This window comes from Pseudonaja textilis, chromosome 13 (genome assembly GCF_049901715.1).
Source record: "Pseudonaja textilis isolate UNSWEBS1 chromosome 13, rPseTex1.2, whole genome shotgun sequence".
In the NCBI taxonomy this organism is placed as follows: domain Eukaryota; kingdom Metazoa; phylum Chordata; class Lepidosauria; order Squamata; family Elapidae; genus Pseudonaja; species Pseudonaja textilis.
The window spans coordinates 11,094,043-11,106,856 of record NC_142002.1 but is presented as its reverse complement, the minus strand read 5'-3'; the positions used below and the strand labels follow the sequence as shown (position 1 = coordinate 11,106,856).

Genomic DNA, 12,814 nt, shown 5'->3' with positions numbered 1-12,814 from the left:
ACAGACATAGGATTTTGCTTTTACTTGATTAACAAAAAGTCATAACCAGAGCTGGGTACAAATGGCCTTTTTTTGAACATCTCCACCAAAAAGTCTGCAGAATTTCTTCAAATTTCTCTAGAGAGAAGGGAAGGTTGCCAATACAGGTAGTCCTTGACTTAAAACCATAATTGAGCTTAAAATTTCTGCTGGTAGTTGTTCAGTAAGTTTTACCCCACAACCTTTCTTGCCACTGCAGTTGTTAAGTTAGTAACATGGTTGTTTAGTGAAACTGGCTTCCCCATTGACTGTGCTGGTCAGAAGGTTGCAAAAGGGGATCACGTGACACAGGGACTCTGCAACCAGTTGCCCAACAACCATGGTGGTACAGTGGCTAGAATGCAGTACCGCAAGCTAATTCTGCTGATTTTCATTTGCCAGCAGTTCGGCAGTTCGATCCTCATTGCCTCAAGGTTGACTCAGCCTTCCATCCTTCCAAGGTGGGTAAAATGAAGACCCCGATTGTTGGGGGCAAGAGGCTGACTCTGTAAAACCACTCAGAGAGGGCTGGAAAAGCACTGTGAGGTGGTATATAAGTCTAAGCACTATTGCTATTGCTAATGCTGTCCAGATTTTGATCACATGACTGTGGGGATCTTGCAATGGTTGTATGTGTGAAAAAAACGGTCCTAATTAACTTTTTTCAGTGCTGTTGTAACTTTGAACATCACTAAATGACTAATTGTAAGTTGAGGACTATCAATACAGAGGGATACAATCAAGATCAAGGGAGGTACTAATACCATTCTATAAAGCCTTAGTAAGACCACACCTAGAGTACAGTTTTGGTCACCACACTATAAAACAGAGGTTGAGACTCTAGAAGAAAGCAGAGAAGAGCAACCAGGATGATTAGGGGACTGGAGGCTGAAACATATGAAGAATGGTTGCAGGAACTGGGCTTGACTAGTCTAGTGAAGAGAAGGACCAGGGGAGACATGATAGCAGTCTTCCAATATTTGAGGGGCTGCCATAGAGAGGAGGAAGGGGCCAAGCTATTTTCTAAAGCCCCCAAAGGCCAGACAAGGGATAATGGATGGAAACTGAACAAGGAGAGATTCAATCTGGAAATAAGGAAAAACTTTCTGACAGTGAGAACAATCAACCCATGGAACAGAAGTTGCCTTCAGAAGTTGTGGGAGCGCCATCACTTGAGACTTTCAAGAAGAGATTGGACTGCCATTTGTCAGAAATGATGTAGGGTCTCCCACTTGGGTTGGGGGTTGGACTAGATGACCTACAAGGTTCCTTCCAACTCTGATTATCTGTTAAATCTGTTATACTTTCTCAAGTCCTGTGTTCTTTTGTGGGGCTTAATAGCAATAGCAATAGCACTTCCACTTATATGCCGCTTTATGGTGCTTTACAGCCCTCTCTAAGCAGTTTACAGAGCCAGCCTCTTGCCTCCCAACAATCTGGGTCTTCATTCGACCCACCTCAGAAGAATGGAAGGCTGAGTTAACCTTGAGCCAAGTGAGATTCGAACTGTCAAATTGGAGGCAGCCAGCAGTCAGCAGAAGTAGCCTTCAGTACTGCACTCTAACCACTGCACCACCATGGCTCATAGGAGCAGGAGAAGTCAGGAAGCTGGCAGATCATCAGAGAGATGATTGAACAATCAAAGATGAGATGCTTAGAGACATTCCGAGTGAAGCTGCAAGGACACCACCCTTGTATTTGCACTCATGTCAGAAGCAACGAGGCACTTCTAGGTTGAAAGAATTAGCTGGTGATATCACCGTTGCCCAGAGAACATGCAGTTGGGGGCTCCTTTGATGTCCTAGACAGGAGCTGGAGTGAAGGACGGGAGTTCAACCTCACCCCAAGGCAGCATTCGGGACTCAAACATGGTCTGGCTAAGCTCCATCCCAGTGTCCTAACTACATGAGCCACCCTGTGCTCCCAACACCGCCCTTATCCACAGGAATTCCTCTGAAAGGCTAAAAGACCTTTTGAAAATAAATGACATCATAAAAGGGGGGGAAAAATTGCAAGAGCATTTCTCAGCCCTTATTTCAGAAACTCGTCAAATAAGGCTATCCCCTTGATTAGTTATTATCTATTTATACTCTTTGTAGTTGAAAGTAGGTTGGAGCTCAGTGGAGGAGCTTCTGTGCAAAACACAGTTAAATCAGAATGCGACGCCACACATAATTACCTGGGAATAAGCTCCACTAAAGCCAGTGGAGTTTTCCTTAATAGTAACTGCATTGTGTGTCTGTCAAGTTATTTGCAAGCTAGTGGGAGTGTTCCTTTGCAAAGCCAGGCCACAACTCAACAACACAAAATGTTGCTGTCTTGAGAATTACTTGAAGTTTTCTGAACTAATACTAGCTGTACTTTGGCACCAAAAAACTATAATAATGGGGAAGGTTATTGCATAATTCTATTAGAATTACGGTATCTCATTGATAAATCTAGTTTAAATATATTGATATAGCATATAGAGACACAAAAATGGTCTGCTTCAGAACTGGACAGACATGCCCAGAGCAACTGATCTACAGTATTCCTCTTTTAAGCTCCAAGATTTTTCTAAACCATCCAGTTTCTGAGAAATCACTACAATGGCTTGGCTTATCTTCATTACAAAAATTCTACCCAGTGTTACATTGTTAAGCCTTTCCTGGACTGGAGATATGTCACTCAAATAGTCACCCCTGATCAACTACCAACAAGAAACCAAGAATAACTGAGTTGGAAGGAACCTTAAAGTTCTTCTAGTCCAACTCCTTGTTCATGTAGGAGACCCTATACCATGTCAGACAAATGGCTGTCCACAGTCTCTTCTTAAAAGCCTCCAGTGATGGAGCACCACAATCTGATTTAAATCAATGAATCTAGATTTGCAATCTGATTTAGATTTGAATTGTAATTTAGAGGATCAATCCAGGGGAAGGAAAAAATATGTCTGCATATCACTGCTGCGCAGAGGTGGTGAATTCAGCTGGTTCTGACCAGTTCTGGAGAACTGGTAGCAGAAATTTTGAGTAGTTCGGAGAACTGGCAGATGCTACCTCTGACTGGCCCCTCCTCCCTCTCTTCTCTGCCTCCCATTGAGTCCCAGCTGATCGGCTGGGTCTTCTTTGGTTGTCCTGCACAGGAGAACGGAGCTGGAAATCAGGTTAGTGGGGTGGGGAGGGAATGGAGATTTTACAGTATCCTTCCCCTGCCACGCCCACCAAGCCACGCCCACCAAGCCACGCCCACAGAACCAGTAGTTAAAAAAAAATTGAATACCACCACTGCACCCGGAAGGTTGGAACAGAAGACCTCCAAGGTCTTTTCCAGTCCTGCGGCTCTATGATTCTGTGTGCAAAACTCTCTAATTCATCCGTCATATTTGATTCAATAGTTCCAACACTTTGATGCTGCGATTTGGAAATCTGACTTAATTTGTGGATTCAGTCAAATTGCCTTCAAGTCAAATCTCTGAACTGAATAGTCAGGATTCCTCTCTTTCAGAAAAGACCAGCACCCAATACTTTGGGATGCTTTAGTCCCTAATAGTCAAAGGAGGAGTGGATTGGCTGTTCTTTTTTTCTCACAAATAATTCATTTCGCTTTTTTGTTTGTTAATCAATTCAACAGAACAGCCCTGGCAGAAGCTGTGAAAACGCCCTGACAGTAATTACATATAGAGTACCCATCCAAGTGCATTGATACCAATATACAAATAAATTGCAGCTCCCAGCCAGAAACAGAAATAATTAAGGGAGAGGAAGCAATTTAGTTCCAGGCTGGAGATGTTAAGCTAAAAAGGTTGCGTAATAAGGAAAGAGATGCGGGTAAAAAAAAACTTATGCCCCCTGCTGACTCCTCTTTATGATGGTGTCAAATCATGTGCTGAGTTGATGGAAAGCACATCCAGGGACCACTTCTCATCAATGTGAGCATTAAAAGAAGCCATTCAGGTGCAACCATAATTTTTCAGAGTTTTAATCACTTGCACTGAGCTGTTGTATGAATTATTTACCGTGGTTGGATGAGCATGCAGTAAAAATTTGTTATCAATTCCATCTTTGCACCTGCATTCAATAGTAAGGGCACTTAGACTTATATACCACTTCACAGTGCTTTACAACATTCTCTTAAGTGGTTTAAAGAGTCAGCATATTTCCCCCAACAATCTGGGTCTACATTTTATCGATCTTGGAAGGATGGAAGGCTGAGTCAATCTTGAGCCAGTCAGGATTGAACTGCTGGCAGTGGGCAGCCTGCAATACTGCATTGTAATGACTCTGTCACCACAGACCTGGTTGTATTAAATAAATACATTTGTATTCCAATATTTAAAGAGTTCCTTTAGTTTTTGCTGTCTTGGACATGTATTAGCTGTACTTTTCCTTCCCATTGCAATTGCAAGGAGCAAGAAACTTGTCTTTCGTTTTAAAGTGTGATTTTGAAATATTTTTCAATATTGAAAATGCTGTTATGGGAGAAAAACATATACAAAAAAAGATACATAGTGGGAAACCACTGAAATCCACAGGAATCTGGATTGAATTGAACTTTAAAGAATGCTACTGCCAAGACCAGAGGTGCTCAACCGGTTCACACTTATTCGGGCAAACTGGTAGCGGTTATTTGGCATGGGTCGCCGAACCGGTGGCAACCCCTGGCTGGCCACGCCCTCAACCCGGTCGCCTGGTCACTCACTTGTGATCGCTCTCCTAGCTTTCCACTCCCCACGTTCTCTTTCTCCCTGGGGAAAAGGAAGAAAGGCATGGACGCTGCAAGTATCGCTTTCCTCGTGTGAGTTAAAGTGTCGGGAGTGAGAAAGAGTGCGGTCTGACAGAGGGGGTGGGGGTGAATCGAGCCTTGGAGCCCTTTTGCAACCTAAAAGAAATGCATTTTGGAAGCAGGTCTTTTAAAAACTTCTCCAAGGATTCCCCATGGATGCTGCAAGTATCACTTTCCCCTTGTGAGTTAAAGTGCTGGAGTGAGAAGGAGTGCGGTCTGACAGAGGGGGTGGGGGAATCCACTCAAGCCTTGGAGAAATTTAAAGGAGCTGCTTCCAAAATGCTTGTCTGTTAAGTGCTGTGTGTGTGTATGTGTGTGTGTGTAAGAAAGGAAGGAAGGAAGGAAGGAAGGAAGGAAGGAAGGAAGGAAGGAAGGAAAGAAAGAAAGAAAGAAAGAAAGAAAGAAAGAAAGAAAGAAAGAAAGAAAGAAAGAAAGAAAGAAAGAAAGAAAGAAAGAAAGAGGAGGGTAGAGAAAGAAAGAAAAAAATAGGAAGAGAGAGAGAGAGATAAAACTCTGTGCTATTATTTTTAATTGTTCCATTATTTATCATGTGTTAATATTTTACACTGTCCCTACACCTAGAGTGATTTTTCTGCCTTTCTTTTGCCCAGGGCTACCACATATTTTTCAGGTTATACATGCATTCAATGTCAATAGTCCAGACCATAAAATACACATGTGTTTAACAGGAGTTGAAAGGGACCTTGGAGGTCTTCTAGTCCCACCTCCAGCTTAGGCAAGAAAACTGAGGATGCCAAACTCTGAGTAGAAATCCTGGGAAAGGTGTCAGAATAATACTTAAAAGGGACCTTGGGGCGAACCCTATACCATTTCAGAGAAATGGCTGTCCAGACTTTTCTTAAAAACTTCCAGTGATTGAGCACCCAGAACTTCTGGAGACAGGCAGTTCCACTGGTTAATTGTTCTCACTGTTAGGAAGTTTCTCCATAGTTTTAGGTTGCTTCTCTCTGTTCAGTTTCCATCCATTGATTCTTGTTTGCGTTCTGCTTCTTTGGAAAATACATTGTTCCTCCTTTCTTTGTGGCAGCCCGTTAAAAACCTGTTGCCTATTGCATTCTTGAGTAAAGCATGTGAGCCATTTCCTCCTTTCAGTGGTCCATGAAAGTACACCTATAGTATAGTAAAGTCAAAAAAGGTGAACAACATTTTTACAGAACTATAGATAAGTTGAGGCAGAGTGACAAGGAATAGAGGGGAGTTCAGGGGCCAGGGTGAGGCACCTCTTGATGTGAGTGACATTGAGTTGGCCACGTCCATCCAGTCACATGACCACCAAGCCATGCCCACCAGTCACATGACCACTAAGCCACACCTACCCAGTCACATGACCACAAGCTACGCCCACCAAATAAGCCACACCCACAGAACCGGTAGTAAAACTGTTTGAATTCCACCACTGGCCAAGACCATTACTTTATTTATATTTCAGTCTTCCTATTTTTATAGATATTACTCCGTATTTATTTTCAATTCACGCTTTGTTGTTTTATTTGAAACCTCCAAACCAAACTGCAAGATTGGACTATAAATAAATAAACAGAATCATTTCTTGCCATTCTGAAGTTGAAAAAACAAAACAAAAACAGTGTATTTCTAAAATAACTTTAACCCAGATTAAAAACATAAGAAATTAGCAAATTCTGCCAATACTTCTTTCAAATTCGAAACACAAGAAGCAAATAGCAAACTTTTCCAGTACTTCTTCAGTAAAGTATTCAACCCTTCTCCTGTAAATCCACCCCCTCCCTCCCTCTCTCTCTTTCTCCTCCCTCCCAAAATATAAGCTCAGGTTCTCCCTCATCCTCTTCAGACCAGATGGCCACATCCTTTCCTACATTCGGTATTATTTTTGATACATTCAGCCTTGCATTTCTACCTCCCTGATGGCCGTATCGTTTGGACTTTTTTTCTGTTTTCTTGCTCCAAAAGTTTTCCTCTGCTGAAAATTTTTTTTTAAAGAAAAAACCAAGCAAGATCATAAGTTTGTTCCAATGGGCTGCTTTAACTTGTGCTGCCTCATTTGTTTCAAATGTTCCCTTGGCAAATCCTCCTCCATAGTGACAAAAAAACCAGACCTACATATAGTTGCCTTTAAATGCATAAAAGGCTCAGAAATGCTAGCCCCTTCCTTTGCTCTACCCGGCAGAGACAACTGCATCAATTCTGAAAGCAGATGGAACAGCAGCAAAAGCTGGGTCCCGTTGTGGTTTGAGGGCAGAATGGCAGAAACATCACTACTGGGCTGAAATTTTTCCAGATTTCTCTTCTCATGAAGAGTTTCCTACCTTATTCTCAGGGTCAGTGGTGGGATTCATTTTTTTATTACCGGTTCTGTGGGCGTGGCTTGGTGGGCGTGGCAAGGGAAGGATACTGCAAAATCCCTATTCCCTCCCCACCCCCCTAACCTGCTTTCCAGCTCCGTTCTCCTGTGCAGGGCAACCAAAGAAGACCCAGCCGATCAGCTGGGACTCAATGGGAGGCAGAGAAGAGAGTGGGGAGGGGCCAGTCAGAGGCTGTATTTGCCGGTTCTCCGAACTACTCAAAATTTCTGCTACCTGTTCTCCAGAACTGGTCAGAACCTGCTGAATATCACCTTTGCTTGGGAAGCTAGAGAATTTCTTTGAAATTTCCTTATTGAAAATGCTGGAGGGGGCTTGATCTAGTGGCAATGTTTACTATAACTGTTGGGAATCAGGAGTCCCGGCAGTTCAAATGAAGAGCAATGGCAATAGCAATTATATGCTGCTCCATAGTGCTTTACAGCACTCTCTGAATGGTTTACATTGTCAGCATATTGCCCCCAACAATCTAGGTCTTCATTGTACTGATCATGGAAGGATGGAAGGCTGAGTCTGCATGGAGACAGTCAGAATCAAACTCCTGGCAGTCGGCAGAATTTGCCTGCAATACTGCATTCTAACCACTGTGCCACGCAGTGAATATAGGTTTATTGTGTGCTAATACTCTCTACAAGAATCTGAACTACTAACAATCAAAGCAGATAAGAGTAGATAAGAGTCAACCAAATTCAAGGTGGGTTGGACTTAGATCTCTTGGGCTCAAAGGGACTCGAGACTTATGACATGTTTGACCCTTCGGTCGGGCTTAACCTCATCATTTCCTACACTGACCTTTCCTTGGCTGCCTAAAATTCCTCTTCCATTGAAGGCATCGCGTTTAATTTTTTTCCCATTGGTATTACATGGAAGGAAGTAGAAACCAAAGAATTTGCAGGTTATTGGGAGATAAACTTTTACATACAGTATGTTCTCTGGCCTCCTCATAACTAACTACATACAAAAACAATCTTTTAACAAGCTATCTACTTTCAAGTGTGAAAGTGGGGAGAAGAAACCACTTCTATGAACTGGAAAAAAATATTCACCAGTTTAAATTGCAATTTCAGGGTTCCATCCAGAAGGCTCTTGATAATACCGACAGGTCCATGCTGAGAGCTTGATGTTTCTCAACCAGGGGTCTGATCTGCAATTAAATCTTTATTCCATTTTTATCTGACATCCAAACAAATGCTTCAATAATTGTAGTTGTTTCCTTTCTCTTTGCCAACCGCCTCTCTCTGCCCCCAGGAAAAAGAAAATATATATTAAGTGCACAAACCGAGATTTTATCTTATGGAACATGCAAGAGATCAATGACAGAATTATTACCGTGAAAAAAACTTGGAGGTGGAGATAAATGGCTTGCTGTTGCAGCTGTCCTTACTTAGCCAACTTCTCCCCTTTAAAAAAAAACCCTTAGAGATGAGAAATTTATTTAGAGGAATTTTAAAAAAGTGAAAACAAGAGGAACATCTTCTTTGTGCAATGGAGTACAAAAATCAAAAGACAAAAAAAATTAGAGCAAAATGTGGAAAAAAAATAGTTTTATGATGATATTTAGCTGTTACTATGTGCAAGTCTGCCAGGGGTGTTTAGTTGTTTTTGTGCCTTTTTCTTTTTTCTTTTTAAGAAATCTGTTGCTGTTTGTTTATTGCAGCTATCAGCATGCCTCGTATACAAATACGCCTGCATATATTTAGCCAGTTGCCTTAATAATCTTTGGTATGTGAGTTTTAATACACTAAAAGTAAGCATCAGAAAGAAAAGGAGCTTTTCACAGCTTCCATTTCTTTTGTAGAAGGTCTTCCCAGAGAAAATTGCTTAGGAGTTTTTCTAATGCCTGCTCAATCTTACTGTGTGTACAGAGGCTTTTTAGCAAAGTGATCTCAATATACTGAGTATTCCCCCCCACACCAAAAAAAATATTATTATGCTTTCTGCTTTTCATAAGTCCCCATGTTAATTTTACTTTCTATTCTTGAGGGAGCTGTTTAATACATAGGTGTGTGCTGCTCCAGGAAATTGAAATGATTAGGGTGATAAGAAATGTGTTAAATACTTTTAAATGATAAGGATAGAGAAATGGTTACTACGCACATGAGATTCCGTTTGGTGCAGTAAGTTAAGGCCCTGAGCTAGAAACAGGAGGCTGTGAGTTCTAGTCCTACTTTAAGTACAAAATCACCTGGGTGACCTTGGGCCAGTCACTTTGTCTCAGCCCTAGGGAGGAGGCAATGGCAAACTACTGATAAAGACTGCAGGGATTAGTCCAGGGAGTCTACACTAACTCAAAGGCACAAACAAACACACAGACTCATACGCACACATTTCCATCATGCCCCTGTAACTTTGTGAGAGAGAATGACAGGCTCAAATTGTGATATCCAGCATTCTAAAATACTTTTAGAGATGGAACAATGATGTGCCTAATTTATTTGTCTTTTCCTCATCAAGAAGATTTCTGGATGATTTAGGCTAAGGTGAAGGTCAGTAGAGTGAGGCTAACAACTGTGTAGAGTTGACAGCCTGAAACAACACACTCTCATTCTCTTTCTTTGCCTCTCTCTGCCTGTCTGTCTCTCTCTGTCTCTGTCTCCCCCCTCTTTCTCTCGGTCACTCTCCCACATCTCTCTCCCTCTCCTTCTGTCTATCTCTCTCTCCCCACTCTCCCTCTGCCTCCTCCCAGACCAAAAGAAACTGTCCAAATCCCAATCTTATTCATATTCCTTCCTACCACTGCAACTTTTACATCTCCCCACAATATCAAGCACAGCCCCTTGTCTTTGACAGGTTGCATTGGTGTGAACATCCAACTTAACCAGCTTTTTAAAATCAAAACTGGGGAAAAACACACACACACATCACAATTCTTGGACAGATCAGGAAGAAAACAAAATTGAGAAATGAAAAGTTAGTTTGATGTCATTTTACCCGAGATATTTCCTTTCTCTTCTACAGATGGTCTGGATCTCATCCTGATGCCAGGACTTGGTTTTGACAAAACGGGAAACAGGCTGGGAAGAGGAAAAGGTTATTATGATACCTACCTCCAACGATGCCTGCAGCATCCAAAAGGAAAACCGTACACAATTGCCTTAGCTTTCCAAGAACAAGTATGCGGTATGGTCCCTGTGTCTGAAACGGATATGAAAGTGGATGAAATCCTCTTTGAAGGATTTGAAAACTCCAAGCAAGAACTTTGATGAGTGACTGACCATTGCTTTTGTGATGACCCGGAGTGTAACACAAACGTAACAAAATCCAAAATGTAAATAAATGTCCTTTAACGCTTCCAACTTGGCGCCACTGTTCAATAATTCTCAGTTGGAAATAAAAATTACTCAAAAATAGTCTTCAAAAGAAAGCAATACAGACCAAACTTAATGAGCAGATAGAGATGAAATAAAAAACTACAACAAACTACAGTGAAGGAATTTCTACAATGGACCAGGATAAGTAAATACCAAATTCAAGGAAATAACAAGGCACAGTCTGTTGCAAGGACACCAACCAAGATAACTTCAGCCCAAAATAAAACACGCTTTGCTTCTGGCAACGCTGTGTTGTAACCGTCCCTCTTATATACTGTTCTCCCCAGCTGCAACTAATGAGAGGGATCATGGCCGCTTCCTCTTTCATAAGCCAAGTTATTTCCTTCTCCTTTCCTCTCTGCGTGCCCCTAGGATGAAGAGGGGATGGGCCTGGTTCTTCCTCTGACTGCCCAGCCGGCCTCTGCCCTTCCCCAGCCTCCTCCACAACTTCCAGAGCCACACCTCCACTCCCTGTCGGCTGTTCCTACTCTCCCTCAGAGTCAGTCTCCACCAGGGGCATGACAGCTTTTCATGGAATTTCTGGACACCTATTCATGATGGGGAGGTTCTGTGGTGAACTTCTGCCAATATCTTTGTTATCTCAACTCTGTAACTCTGTTGAGGATGCTATTACCACCAATTTCTTCTGCCTTTACAGCACCAAGAGTTTACATGTCTAGATTATGCACATAACACATGTGTGGATTACCTATTTATCTTTCCTAAACAATTGGTGTGATTTGGGCAGAGTTTCTTTTGATGGAAACTCATGAGAAATACATGATCCAGATGGTGAGTGAACCACCAGCAAGAATACTAAGGGGTTTTTAAGGAGAAAAAAAGAAATATTGTGTAGCCACCATGTAGCTACTATTTTAGAAATTCGTTGAGCAAGATGGCTTCGGTTATCCCCAATGGTTTTATCCTCCAGACGTATGGATTTCCAGAATTTTCCAGTAAACATGACCATTGCTGAACAGGCTGGAAGTCCAAGATCACACATCTGCAGGTGCCCAGATTAATGAAGCCTGCCCTTCCCCTGCCAAAAATCCTTCCTGAAATATTAGCCAGTGGGATTAAGAGAATAGGACTTTCTCACCTGAATAGTGCCTTCCTACAGATATTTTGGGCCATTGTTCTAGAGCAGGGGTCTCCAAACTTAGCAATTTTAACACTTGTGGACTTGTTGAACTGCCTGAGGAATTCTGGGAGTTGAAATCCACAAGTCTTAATAATGCTAAGTTTGGAGATCCCTGTTCTAGAGGTTGAATACAAGAAACAGGAAAGGAAATATTAGGGTGGTCTTATCTTAAAGATATTACATGTTGATGTTAAACCAGGTTTTCTTTATTTATGATTTCGTGACAGCCTGAATTGGATGAGTTCACACAATGTACTAGCTAAGTATGGTTAGCACAAAGTGCGAATTCAGCTCTTGGGTCAGACCGCTGGTGTTACTTACGTAGCCTAAGATCAGGTATTGTACAAACTCAGCTTAGGTGGGTAACTTCTGGATTTCCATGAATGCATAAGCCATAAGATAAATGTAACTTACTCCTGGGAGTCCTTGTTTTGAGAACACAGCCAAAGCCAACTGTAGCCCAGGTCCTTGATGACTGTGGATCCAATCTCTATTCCTGGCTGATTCTTACCCCTCTTCCTACTACTGCCCAGGTGATTAGAGTAGAAGACAGAAGAGGAATGCCCCAAACCCAGAGCTGGGCTGCAGAATAAAACAAATCTTGGCAGTTCTTCAAGGACACAATGAGCCAGATGTCCCCGAAATATAGCAGAGCTGCCGCACAACATATTGAAGTAAACCAGCGAATGCTAATATTGTGCCTTTTCAGCAACAGAAGTGCCTGTTTTTCTACCTAATTCTTCAGGGGCTTAAGAATGTCTTCTCAATTCTCTTGAGGGCATCTTTGAGTTTCCTTAAATATTGGACACGGTGGATAGGGCTACTACTGTTGTGATTATTGCTTCTTGCCAGTGACGGGATTCAAAAAATTTTACTATCAGTTCTGTGGGCATGGCTTGGTGGGCGTGGCAGGGGAAGCATACTCCAAAATCCCATTCCCTCCCCACCCCACTAACCTGCTTTCCAGCTCCGTTCTCCTATGCAGGGCAACAAAAGAAGACCCAGACAATCAGCTGGGACTCAGGAGGCAGGGAATAGATGGGGATGGGGCTAGTTACAGGTGGTGTTTGCCGGTTCTCTGAACTACTCAAAATTTCCACTAATGGTTCCCCAGAACTGGTCAGAACCTGCTGAATACCACCTCTGTTTCTTGCCACTTCTCTTACCATCAAATTGAAGCCTCCTTGGCTTTTCATTCATTTCGATTTAACAAGTCCCAT

General features: G+C 42.2%; 1 protein-coding gene across 3 annotated transcripts in view; it reads left to right on the top strand.

Moving 5' to 3' along the window:
* Nucleotides 1-12,814, top strand: part of MTHFS (methenyltetrahydrofolate synthetase) — a 73,220-nt gene that overhangs the window by 15,168 nt on the left and 45,238 nt on the right. For 2 of the 3 annotated variants that reach the window (XM_026709887.2, XM_087941376.1), the window contains exon 3: nt 10,101-10,438. The exons of the other annotated variant lie outside the window; for it this stretch is intronic. In XM_026709887.2, the coding sequence (XP_026565672.2) occupies nt 10,101-10,345 (245 nt within the window). In that variant the 3' untranslated portion in view covers nt 10,346-10,438. Of the gene's footprint in view, nt 1-10,100; nt 10,439-12,814 lie in introns of those variants that run through there. 3 annotated transcript variants of the gene reach the window in all.